The 12,525-nt window shown below is 55.0% G+C and overlaps 1 protein-coding gene across 1 annotated transcript in view; it reads left to right on the top strand.

Moving 5' to 3' along the window:
- The window catches only part of Col4a2 (collagen type IV alpha 2 chain), a 116,877-nt gene that overhangs the window by 67,743 nt on the left and 36,609 nt on the right, over positions 1-12,525 (top strand). Inside the window, exons 5-10 of the mRNA XM_063247028.1 lie at positions 6,891-7,025; positions 7,105-7,149; positions 9,729-9,845; positions 10,790-10,861; positions 11,200-11,235; positions 11,342-11,404. Coding sequence (XP_063103098.1) covers positions 6,891-7,025; positions 7,105-7,149; positions 9,729-9,845; positions 10,790-10,861; positions 11,200-11,235; positions 11,342-11,404 — 468 coding nt within the window. The remainder of the gene's footprint in view (positions 1-6,890; positions 7,026-7,104; positions 7,150-9,728; positions 9,846-10,789; positions 10,862-11,199; positions 11,236-11,341; positions 11,405-12,525) is intronic.

The raw sequence follows: 12,525 nt of genomic DNA on the forward strand, positions 1-12,525 counted from the left end.
GCAGCCTGCAGGAATGCAAGGGGTGGCATCAAATCGAAATGCTGCTCCTGCCTGTCAGGACAGCTGAGCAAAAAGGCTCACCACACAAGCAGCTGCACGCTTGCCCACTGCTGAGGAGTGCCCAGGGCACACCCACCTTGGGGCAGTGCTGCAGCTGCTCTGTGGCATCCAGTCTGTGACAAGTAGCAAACTCCTGAGCCCTGCAGCGGGGGCCAAAGACCTCAGACTTCTCTTCCACCGTCACCCGGGTAAGGCGTCACCAGGGAAAGGCAGGCCGAGGTACAGGATGGCAGGCCAGGGAGTGGGACAGAGCTGGCCCTGGGAGGCTACAGCACGGAGCCCTGCGGGGTTTTAAGTTGGTGGCAGCAGCTCAGCAGTGCTTGTTTAAAAGTAAGTTTCATTGACAGTACTCAGAAACAAAATATTCTTCAGAAAGATGGAGAAATTCAACTAAAATGACAGGGAAGGAAGCTTAGAACCCAGGAAGGAAGCACAGGAAGAAGGAAGTGGTAAAAATCGCGCAGTTTCTCCCAACGTCACTTGGAAAATGAACTCTGAGGCCAAGAGGCCTTGCAGCAGGGCCATCCATTGGGCAGAGGGGCCAGGGAGAGTTGGGACATCTGCTACACCAGCACCCAAGCACCAAGCTATCTCTGAAGGCTGCGGTTTCCCGAGCACCGATGGTAATGTGCACAGTGGGACAGGGCTCACATGTGGCACAGGCTGGACACTGAGGCAGCAGCCGTGGTGCTGGACCTTCCTTCCACTCGGCCCACGCCAGGAGAACTCTTGAGGCCAATGGGCAGCACCAGACCTCACAGTGATCCAGAGACCGGTACAGCGGCAGCCAGGTGGGGCAGCCCTGACGGACAGAGTGGTGGTCACAGTCCATTGCCAGGCTGCAGCGGTGCAGAGCAGGGCTGGGCAGAGGCCGCAGCACCAGCTGGAAGAGTAACCAGGGCATCCTCTTTCGTGCCATGGGATGTTTGGTACAAACAGTATGTGCTCATTTTATGTGAAAAAAGATATTCTCTATAGTAAATATGTTTTTTAGAAGATACATTTTTATAAGTTTCTTAAAAAGGTTTATAAGCTAAGTTTTTGGCCAGGCATGGTGGCACACACCTGTCGTCCCAGCACTCAGGAGGCTGAGACAGGAGGATTGCTGGAAGTTCAAGGCCAGTGTGGGCTACGCAGTGAGTTTAAGATCAGCCTGCCCTCCAAAGTGAGGCTGTGTCTCCAAAAGACCAAAAGCAAAAGTAAGTTAAAAATCAGACAGACACACAGGTGGCTCCTGTCTGCCTGCAGTGCATGGGATTTAGAATATAGAATTTAGAATACAGATGCAACATTTAGAATATAGATGCAGGACTTCAGGCCTCAGCTGCAGTGGAACCAGCCTGGGCCTTTCCTCCTGGAGCCCAACATGGGTGCTTGGGTGGCACAGGCTGCCATTCTGTCCAGTGTGGGGGACATGCCTATTGTCCTGCCCTCATCCACGCACATGCTGACCTTCCCTGCCCAGGGCCAGAAGCAGCCTGCTCATCCTTATGGGGAGGTCACACCCTGGCAGCCCTCGATGCTCTCATCCTGCCCTGTGGGGTGAAGGCAGAGAACTCGTTGTGTGGGACCAGGGCCTCCGCTGTGACTCATGCCAGCCACTTGCTCTGAGCGTGGCCTCACAATGCCAGGAAAATACTGGCTCGGGCAGCTGGCACCTGAGAATCAGGCTGAGGCGGGAGCCACAGAATCAGGCAACTGGCTTTTAACGGCCCCTCGTGGTGACTGGGGTGACATGTTGTTACCTCCTGTCCTCATCGTCACCCTCCAGTCACCCAGTACACCTGGCTTGTTAGCTCACTGCCATAGCCAGGCTGCATGACAGTGTTTGCTCAGCAGGCTGGTCCTGGGTCACAGGCCGCCGTGCCGCATCCCTGCAGTGCTGCTAGGGTCTCCGCCCTCCCAGCCCAGTCCAAGGGTCCAGTTGCTCCAGTTCCCGCCCTCCATACCCTGACGGTGGTCTCTTTGGGAACCAGGGGGCCCAAGGAACCCGGCCAGCCTCTTAGGCAAGGTTGGTGTTCAGGCGGGTGAGATGGGCTTACTGCTGAAGCCCGGATGCCAAGAGGCTTTCCCAGAAAGTCAGGCTGCCAACCAATGCCTGGCAGCATCGCGTCCAATTCCAACAGCCCCACTGGCCGCAGGCACAGGGCCAGGAGGACAAGAGCCCAGCACTGCCTGCTTGACTCAGTTTCCGGGGGGACTGGAATGGAGGCCTGGAGCCCTTTCTCTCTGCTTTGCAATGCGAGTCTCTCCAAGCCACTTCAGATAGAACTACAGAGCCCCACCCTGGGGCTCGGGCCTTCCACAGGTTGAGGGGGCAGGACCAACTACCCCGTCTCCTGCTCCAATGGCCTGGGCTCCGAACTGCACCACTAGCCTGACTGCTTCTTGTCAATCTGCCTCCTGGGCAGAGGGTTTTGAGATGCAGGTAGCTCTTTTCTTTGCTAAATGTCTTCTGCCTTGTAAGCCAGGAAGACAGGACCGGGTCACAGAGAGCATCAGGGCCGCCGCCTTCCTCTCTACCACCATTAGCGTCTTTTGTGTCTGTTTTGGGTCCAGCCAAGGGGGTTCAGATTCTGGGCCTCTCAGTGAGCCATGGCAGCCACCAAGCCCTGCAGAGAGCAGGCTTAGGACGTGTGCAGCCCCTGGCAGCAGCCGTTTCCTATCCTCAGTTTTGCCCCTTCTAGAACGTCATACGATCAAACCTCAGTGCTCAGGCGCAGGGCCTGGCTCCTCCTCCGAGTGCAGTGTGGGTTCACTCCACGGCTGCACCCCACACCATGCTCCCGCTGGCCGCACTGCAGACATTCTGGCTCGGGGTTCTGCCCAGCCCCAGCACACGTTCCCACACAGGCCTCACGTGGACAGGGCTGTCCTGTCCCTAGCACAGAGCCAGGACAGCCACTGCTGGGTGACTCAGAGCATCGAGGGGACACACAGAGCCCCTCCCCAGCCAGGGCTGCTGCGTCTGCCACGCTGAGCGGTAGTCCCCATGTCACCGTCCCGCCTGTGCTTGGAGGGACGCCTGGTCTGCACGGTCAGTTGCTTTTCCCTCCTTCAGCCGCGTCCCTCATCTTCCCAATGCTGGCTCCCACCTAGGCTCCCCTTTGGTGATGTCTGCTCAGTCTGCTGCCAGATTTCTCGGTAGAGTCTGGGACTTCGGGGATTCTTCACAGATTCGAGGCAGAAGCCACTCAGCAAACACTTGTCTCACGTCTGTTTCTCCCAGTGCGTTTGCCAGTCGAGCTTTCTAACCTGTCAGCTGTTTGCTTTAATGGCGATCTCTGCTTCCATAAGAAACCTTTACTAGCCCAGACCCCCAAAAGTCCCCAATGCCCTCTTCTGTGTTGTGGGTTTGGCTCCTTCACTGGGGCCCACGCTCTGTTCCAAGCCAATATGAAGAGGAGGTTAGGGTGAAGGCTCGCCTCTCCAAATAGGGCGATGCTACTGATTTTATACGGACCCTAATACCACAGTCATCAAATGACTGGGGAAATGAGAAGATCACGTGATTCCACCCCATGGAGCAAATCCTTAGCACAGAGTGGCAGGGAGCCTGATCTGCTAAATAAGGAAGTGTAGCTCCCAGAGGCAGACGCAGGCTCACCTCGGGGTGCTGTGGTACAGGGAGAGGCAGTTGTGACGGCGATTGTGTATGAGATACACAATTACTGACGGCGATTGTGTATGAGATACAAAGGATAAACACCGACGTCCACACCTGAATTAGCTTGGCCCAGCGCCGCCCCCCCCCCAGCATAGCAGCGTGACATAAAAGTCCTCCTTAAGTGGTGTAAACATTTCCAAATCTTGGACAGAGAATTGTTTTCCTGGGTCCTAGAACAATCCTGCCTTGGGAAACCATATTTTCAGATTGTGGCAAGTGGGACTTAGTCTGGAATTCCCCGAGATCATGGAGCACTGCCACCCTTGGCCTTGGCATGTCTGAGCCAGCGCAGGAAGGGCAGATCCACAGTGAGGGCTGGACTGTCTGGGGTCGCCGGTGCCCATGGAAGGTGACACAGGAAGAGCCAGCTGAGGAAGGAGGACGGGCTTCCTACCATTCAGAGGCAGCCTGTGCGTCACTGCAAGCTTGTTTCGGCTCTACCAGGAAAGAGCTGCCCTTCGGAGTTTATTCTTGGAAACGTTTCTCATCTTCTCTGACACACAGAGCTCTCAATTCTTTACCAGGCATGCTGGAGGGTTAATGAGCTCTGGGTAGAGGCAGACACCACTGCGACACCAGGCGGGATCTGCAGCCTGCGTGGTCACCGGCCTCTCTCCTTTCAGGTCTAATGTTACAGAGTGACTCTGGGCCCTCCACACTGTGGCTCCTGCTCCACCTGAGTGCTCAGAAGCGTGGTGCCCAGATGTAGGAGTGCTTGGTGGGACAGCAGTGGGCCTCTGGTATGGCCGTGGGTTCAGCAGTGCCGGCTGAGCCTAGTGTGGCACCTGTCACAGGGACCACAATGTGCTCTGCCTTGAAGATGTCACCAAAGCACATGCCCAAGAGAAATGCAGCTAGAACTGATGGCCAGCCAGCAGGACGCGTGTTCCCTGTGCTGGACCCAGACTCAGGAACTAGCTAGGAGCCACCTGGCTCCAGACCTTCACTCCCACAGTGCCCCCAGCTCCCCTTATCAACCCGAAGCCAAGGGGGGAAACCTGTGGTGTCACACAGTGATTCTCATACTTTCTAACCCCCGGGGTCAGACCTCGATTCCGAGATGGTGTGATGGGCTCTGGGAATCTACGTTCCCCACAAGCCCCAGGAGGACTGGTGTGGCCTCCTCTTAGGAACAGCAGGTGTTGTGTAGCAAATGGCGCCTAAGGGTGCTGCTCCCCGAGCTCCCTGCACCCCAACTGGAGTCCAGGGCTGCTCTGTGCCCCAGTCTTGAGGACAGAGGCGATCAGCCAGGGTCACACTTTTGCTCCAGGGCTGCTGCCAGAGGATGCAGTCACGATCAAAAGCGTAGCTAACATTTAATGTGCTTGAAGTTTGTCATGGTAAAAGCTGCATTGCCCTCAGAGCCCTCTCTGCCAACACACTCATCCCGCTGTCCTGCCGATTCCTGCAGCAGCTCCGGAGTGCTCTCTCTTGAGGGTCTTTATCACATGTAATAAACAATACAGTGACTGCTGCCAAGCACTATACTAACAGGATGCTGCATCCTCGTCTGCCTCAGTCTCTGGATCTGGCACCACGTGACTTCTGGCTCTTCCCAAAGTCAAGATGACCGTGAGAGGGAAACGTTTTGAATCCATTCAGGACATGGAGGCAGCCAAGACAGCACAGCTAAAGACATTGGCTTGGATCCCGAAGAAAACTCCAGTCTCTCTTTTCTGACCATGCAGCCCCCTTCCTTTTTATCAGAAGTGAAATCTATAGAACACAAAACTGACCACCCTGAAGTGTCCCATCCACAACATTCACGACATGACAAGAGTGGGCAGCCCCACTCTATCCAGTTACACTTCCGTCACCTTCAGAGGAGATCCGCACCCACTGAGCACCACCCCCACCCAAAGGACACCCTAGGGATGATGCTGACTGCAGCCTCTGGCCTCACCCAGAACACTTGGGGACAGAGAGGACCCACACATCTGGACCTCAGACCCACCCTGGCCTGAGGGCACCCGGGCAGCTTTTCCAAGGCTCCCTGGGCTCAGATGAGGTACAAAGCCTTGGGTCGCTCATCCCAGCCCTGCCCCTCAAGGCCACCTTCCCACACACTAGGTCTTCTGAGACTGAGGGGACAAGCTCAAGCTGGGCCTCCAGTGCCCCCCATACCCCAGCTCAGCTCCTCACCCGGCCCTGTCCCATCCTCCTTGCTGCACACAAACAGGGTGCCTGCAGGTTCCAGTGAGCACTGCGTTCACCCCTGCCAGGCATCCCGGGCTCCTTGCTGCAGTAGGGGGCATCCACTCCACTCTGTCCTGGACACTGCATCTACTCGTCTGTGGATGGTTCTGGAGCCATGCCAATCACACAAATGTGTGATTGGTGTGTGGAGCCATCTGCACCTCTGCTCCCCCTCCCAGGTCTCTGTCTGCCACGAGGCTGCTGGGTAGCCGAGACCAGGGACAGCACCGCAGGTCACCCTGGGAGCCCTGGCCTCTCCCCTGCTGGCCGCGCTCAGGGCTCTGATTTTCCCAAGCCCTTGTTGCTCACCACCTTGATGGGTGTGGATGATTTTCCACACTGCATAACTATTTATTTTTCCTGTGTGAACAAAACAGAAGTAAACATCTCGAGGCTTTGCTGCCTAGATGCTGTGTTATTTCCATGCCTTACCACACACATCCAGGGAAGGAAACAGAGATAGGATCGTGCACATCTGTGTGAGGCTCAAATCTCAACACCAGAAAGACATAGAAGGGAGCCCGTATTGCCACTCCATGGTGACATGGCATCAGCCACCCAGGGTCAAGTTTCCTTCTCCCCAGAAACTCCGCGGGCCCTTCTCTAGCCAGGACTCTGTCCCAGCTGCCGTGGAAGAGATGGCTGGCTCAGTGCTCTCTGAAGATCGTTGCTCTTTGAGAATGAACAGAGTGTGGAAGAGAGTGGTGCCTGGAAATGTGTATCTTAGATGGGTGATTTGGGGGTTTTGCAGTGCTGGGGATTGAACCCAGGGCCTTTGCACAGAGCTACATCCCCAGCCCTTTCTTATTTTTCATTTTAAGACAAAAATCTCACTAAATCAAGAGTGTACAGGGAGGACTTAAAACTTGTGATGCTCCTACCTCAGCCTCCCAGAGTGCTAGGATTACAGGTGTGCACCATAGGTATCTTGCTTTAATCATGAAACTGAATATGTGTTGTCCTACAGGGTCAGCCCGGGCCAGTGGGTCCCCAAGGCTTCAGTGGGCCTCCAGGACTACAAGGATTCCCAGGGCTCCAGGGCCGCAAAGGTGACAAGGGTGAACGAGGTGCTCCTGGGACACCGGGACCTAAAGGAGACGTGGTAAGGACATCACCCAGGTGCTCTGCTGCAGGGACATGGGGTGTGTTGGCCCTGGCTAACTCGTTCTCCTTCCTCACAGGGCCCAAGAGGCGTCTCTGGATTCCCCGGGGCTGACGGGATTCCGGTAAGTGCTTGGATGTCTGGGGTTTTGAGCATTGCCTGCCTTGAGAACTGGAGAACTCTTGTGGTTCGGGGCGCAACCCTAGGCTGCTCCACAGTGGTTTTCCCTGGAATCCCAGTCCAGGCAGGGTGGCTTCCACACAAACACCGGAACCCTGGGCCTTAGGTCACACAGGCACTGGCATTGGCGTGGGGCACACTCTGCAGGAGGCAGCAGTATCACTGGGACCCTGGGCAGCCAGGGTGGACAGGACGCAGCCCCGAATTTGAGCAGCCCGGGTCCCTTGGTGACCACATGGGGCATGAGCAAGAGGAAAGGCATGGTTTGTTCATGAGAAAAATCTCAAAATGCAATAAAAGTGTTTTCCTAACCTAGTTTACTTTACTTCTTGTGGCATAAAATAACAAACCAAACTGCCTGACTCACTGTGCTCCCGGCAGGGAGGATCGCTGTTTTCCCAGGCCAGACTCCCGGCCAGAGCTGACCTCGGGATAAATGTGTCTGTCACGCGTCCTCAAGCACCACCCTCCCCTGCCCCTGTCTGCGGCTGCACTTCCCAGACATCAGCTTCCCTGGCCTTGCACAGATACACAGATGTCCGTGCCCTTAACCACTTGTGTGTCTTCTCCCTTGCCGCACACCTGTGCATATGTGTGCCCATGCACAAACACCCTGCATGCATGTTCACATGTGCACATACCCGTGCAGTACATGTACATACATGCACACATTTACCTAGCAAACACTCATGCACACGCACCCACATGCCTACGCACATGCACAGCTGTGTACACAGAGGCAGTGAGCTAAGAGAGTTCACACCTGCCTCATGTTAAGGAGACTCCTGTAAGAGTACAAGGAACCAGGGAGGATGGAGGAAGTCATGATGTCCAAGACGTCTGTGCCAGGGACCTTGGTGTCCCCTAAGGTACCCTCAAGCGGGACTCGGTCATACCACAAGGCCAGGAGCAGAGAGAAAGAGCGGTCGTGCTGGGATCTGGAGACACAGGATAAAACAATAGTGGGGAATTTCCCTAAAGATGGCATAAAAATAAGTCATTGGGGTTGGGGACTTAGCTCAGTGGAAGAAGCACTGCCTTGCAAATGCGCAGTCCTGAGTTCGATCCCCAGTACTAAAAGAAAATAAGTCACTGGCGTTTAAGCTTCATTTTGACTCTGGACCGTACAGTGGTTGTCTCTGGAAACTTGAAACCTTAAAGCAAGACACAAGAAAAATGGAAAGGAATCTGTCCCTCATTTCCATTCATGTTTCTGCTGTGAACCGACTTGATTGGGAGCAGATAGTTCTCTGCTCAGGGAGGAAACGGTTACACTGTGCAGACAAGCAGGAGCGTTCCCGCAGGATCGCAGAGTTGCTCACCTGTCATAATTGGTCTAGTCACCAATGTGGAATTAGGGGACCCTTGTAATTTTCATCATTTAACAATCATAAACAAGCAACACGAAGGGCTAGGGATATAGCTCAGTGGCACGAGCAAAGCACAAGGTCCTGGATTCAATTCCCAATATCAAAAAAAGCAAAGCACGTACAGAAAAAGCCTGCAGTTGCCCTGTATAGACATGCTGAGAAATCCTACTGCACACTTCAGGTGAGGAAAGCTTTTCTTGGAAACCCAATTTCAAGCTCTGATGAGAAAGTGCAGGCAGATGATCCAGAAAATGGTGAAGGAAGGAGGGTACATTTTAAGCAAAAGCACCACAGAACATAGTTGATCTCGAGTAGGCAGAACCTCAGGCTGAAGTGGCCAGACCCGTCTCACAGGTCCCTGGTGTCCTGCTGTCTTTGTTTCCAGCGCCACAGACCGGTGGCCCTGCAGATAGGTTCAGTGCAGAACCCTGAGGTCCTCCGGTTCCAAAAGCCTCCCTGCCTGGCTTAAAACAGTGACTTCCGCCTTTGAAGCAAAAGCCATGCACGTCGAAGAAGAATTCCACTTTCCTCCTTATATTTCTTAATACCATCCAGGGCACAAGGCACGGTGCATAGGGTTTGTTCCTCACTCTTGAAATTCTCCAGAATTCTCAAAGGAAATCTAGCAGATGTCTTACTGGCCTGGAAAATCTTTCTGCAACATGTTATCAAGAAATCCAGGGCTTCAGAGAAATTGCACAATCAAAAACACAGACTTGGGCATCTGTCACCTGAAGAACAAACAGGACACCAGAGCCGGCTGTGGTCACGTCTCCCAAGGAACTGGAGACTTCCAATTTGGCCAGGCCTGCCCTGGCTCCAGCGGACATCCAGGGGACTTTCTATTGGGCTTAAAACCTCAAAGTTCCCTTCCCTTTGGAACTCTGATCTCTGCATGGCCATACAGTGGGCAGACTCGGCAGGGCAAGTGAGTCCCGGCCGCTATCTGAAATGCAGAAGTGTCCAAGGCGCCTAGGACCCTTTGCAGCAAGCAACAGCTGCCCTCACGCATCCCTTACATGACACAGCCACCCCAGGAGCCAGGCAGATGGCCCAGGTGTTTCCCTGCTGCCTCTGGTCTCTGCATCTGCTCCTCCATCAGTCTGGCCCGAGTCCGTCCCCCTGACCCCTTACCTGGCTTTCTCTTTTCCAGGGACACCCGGGCCAAGGTGGGCCCAGGGGGAGGCCTGGCTACGACGGCTGCAATGGAACCAGGGGTGACACTGGCCCGCAGGGACCCTCAGGATCGGGGGGCTTCCCTGGAGCACCTGTGAGTAGGGGCACGGGGTGTGTTTGGGGGGCAGAGCAGAGGTAGGCACCAATCTGGGCACAATCAGGAAGCTGCTATGGCCTGTGCATGCCACTGCCCAGGCTGGGGCCTGGAGGATGGTGTCCCAGGAGTCCTCTTGGTGGGATACTTGGTCTCGGGCTCCCGCTAGGGGCCCCTTTCACTGTGTCAGGCAGAGCCTCCTGTGTTCCCTGCAGTGCTCAGGGCCTCTGGCCCTGGATTCAAGGAGCTGCACTCTTCCCTAAGCGTGAGATAGAAGCTGCTGTGTTTGGTCTGTGTGACTGTCTCCCGCCCTCTCCCAAGAGCCCCTTCCCGTTCTCCACACTGAACCCCAGACCCTGCTGTCCACTGGTTCCTGGCTTGATCCATGAGCCAACCCTCTGTGACCTTTGAGGTCCCGTTCTGTTCTGCGTGGTTCAGTTTTCCCATCAGCACACTGGTCCCCACTCTACCCTAAGTTCCCTAGCCAAGAATCACATCCGTTACTGTACAATACTGTGTACTTTCTGTCTATACTGGTCATAGTTCCAGTTTTAAGGAATAACCCAGGGTCTCCACCACAGGTGCCTAACAGTGTAGGATCAATGCCAAAGACAGCACCTATGTTCATTCCAAAGAAAAATAACATAATGATATGCTAGAAGACAAGTTTGGAGAGGCTTCATTTGGGTTTTTGAAACTAAGAGAATCCCATGAAGCATTTCCATTTTAACTCTGAGCAAGGATACTGCTGGGGAAGCGTGGAATGCAGCTCCACTCCTGGACCTGAACATAGAGGCTGGTGTTCGGGGCCACTGTGGTAGCCACAGGGCCAAGTAGGCATTGGCTGCAAAGACGGAAACTTCGCTGTGCAAATCACCATGGTGACACTGAGTTTTAACAGTCTCTCTTGTGTCTCTCCTTTTACGACATACCTGCTAATTTAGGGACCCCAAGGACCCAAAGGCCAGAAAGGTGAACCTTATGCACTGCCTAAAGAAGAACGTGACAGATACAGGGTACGTAGCCAGAGGTGGGGGAAGGGGGAGGTGGAACCAAGCGGTCCCCTGTATAGATTCTCACCCATGTGGGAATCTGTGTAGGGCTGAACATGATAAAGGAGTTTTTGGAGTAATGGAATAACCATCCTCTCCACTTGGGGTGTTTTCAGTCCTGCGTTAGTTGGGGGCACACCGTTCCCCATGTTTATGGTGCCCCAGCCCCAAGCCGAACAAAAAGTCATGGCGTCCCAATAGACTGGCGGATTTTGAATGCCCATTCCTGACTCTCAGCAAGATGATGCCAAGTATCCAGGTGCTCAACAGTGCTAACCTTGAACCCTTGTCCTCTCCACCAGGGTGAAACCGGAGAGCCTGGGCTGATCGGCCCCAAGGTCAGTCTGATTTTGATTAGAAATTGTCCAAGCGAATGTTCAGAACTCTGGAACCCCGTGCTTGCGACACCTCTCCCCTCAATGCAATCTCCTTTTCTGTCCACAGGGATTTCCCGGCCACCCCGGACCTATGGGACCGATGGGTCCAGTGGGAGCCCCAGGCAGACCGGTGAGTACTGAGTACCTGTGGGCCTTGGGCCGTGTCATCCACAGACACTGCTGCTGCACAACCGTGGACACGGGGCCCTCTGTGGCTCCTCCGGGACAGAGCAAGCCTCCCTCCACACATGCCTGGCTGCTGCTCAGGGTTTGGGGAGGCGAGGGCTTGGGGTCTCAGTCCCAGGCTCACTGCCAGAGGCATCGCCTTTGATCTGGGCCTGGACCCTTAGCCAGGCATGAGTATGCATACCTGGACCTGTGCCTAGCTGTGTGGCAAAGTCCTGTCACCCTGGACAGAGCAGGAAAGTCCTGAGTCCACCAAGCCAGGCCATGGCCATCGCATAAGAGCAGGGCACAGGCAGTGTCACATATGGGCACCATAGCCACCAGGGTGCCGGAGGTGCTGGGCACCATTTAACAGATCTTCCCTGCGCCTCTCATGAAGGCTGCAGCATTCCAGGGACCCCAGCTTTGATGGAACCACTGGGGAGGAGAGGGTGCCGAGGCAGCTGCTTCCCAGGGCCCAGGCCACCCTGAGAGGGCAGCAGGCACATGGCTTCCCCTGCCTACTCAGCAGTGACATGTGTGGTCCCTTGCCCAGGGGAGGTGCTGGCCAGAAGTGAGAGGGCCTCAGACCAGGACCAGCATCCCAAGAGGTTGTGTGTCACTTTCCCAACAGAGCCTAAGAAGTGGGGTGCCCGGCACAGCCAGCGCCCTAACATTTGGGCTGGGTGCACAGCTTCTTCCTTCAGGGCCTAAGAAGGGCAAACAGTGATTTTTGTTTTTAGAAAGCAAATCTTGGTGCGTGAAGCTGTGTGGCGAGGACCCTGTCTGTGTGGACAGGAGACCCAGCAACACCCCTCACTCTTTACGGCTGCTGGTCCTTCTTTCTCCTAAAGCACAGCCCTCATAGCTTGGGGTTTTCGCTCTTTAAAACACAGCGCAGGGAAATCCGAAGCAGGCCCTGCACTGCCCTGACAGCCTTGGCCCCCACTCCCTGCTCATCAGTGTCACCCGGCGTGACCAAGGGCTGCTCCATAGATTAGGTCTCCAGTGAGCATCTAGTGTTCTGTGGGCCCAGAGGAATGAGGAGCTGCCACCAAGGCCACAGGGCAGGGACTCACAGAGGGG

Source organism: Cavia porcellus, unplaced genomic scaffold, assembly GCF_034190915.1.
Source record: "Cavia porcellus strain 051 isolate PalLab524CR breed Dunkin Hartley unplaced genomic scaffold, mCavPor4.1 scaffold_4, whole genome shotgun sequence".
Taxonomy (NCBI): domain Eukaryota; kingdom Metazoa; phylum Chordata; class Mammalia; order Rodentia; family Caviidae; genus Cavia; species Cavia porcellus.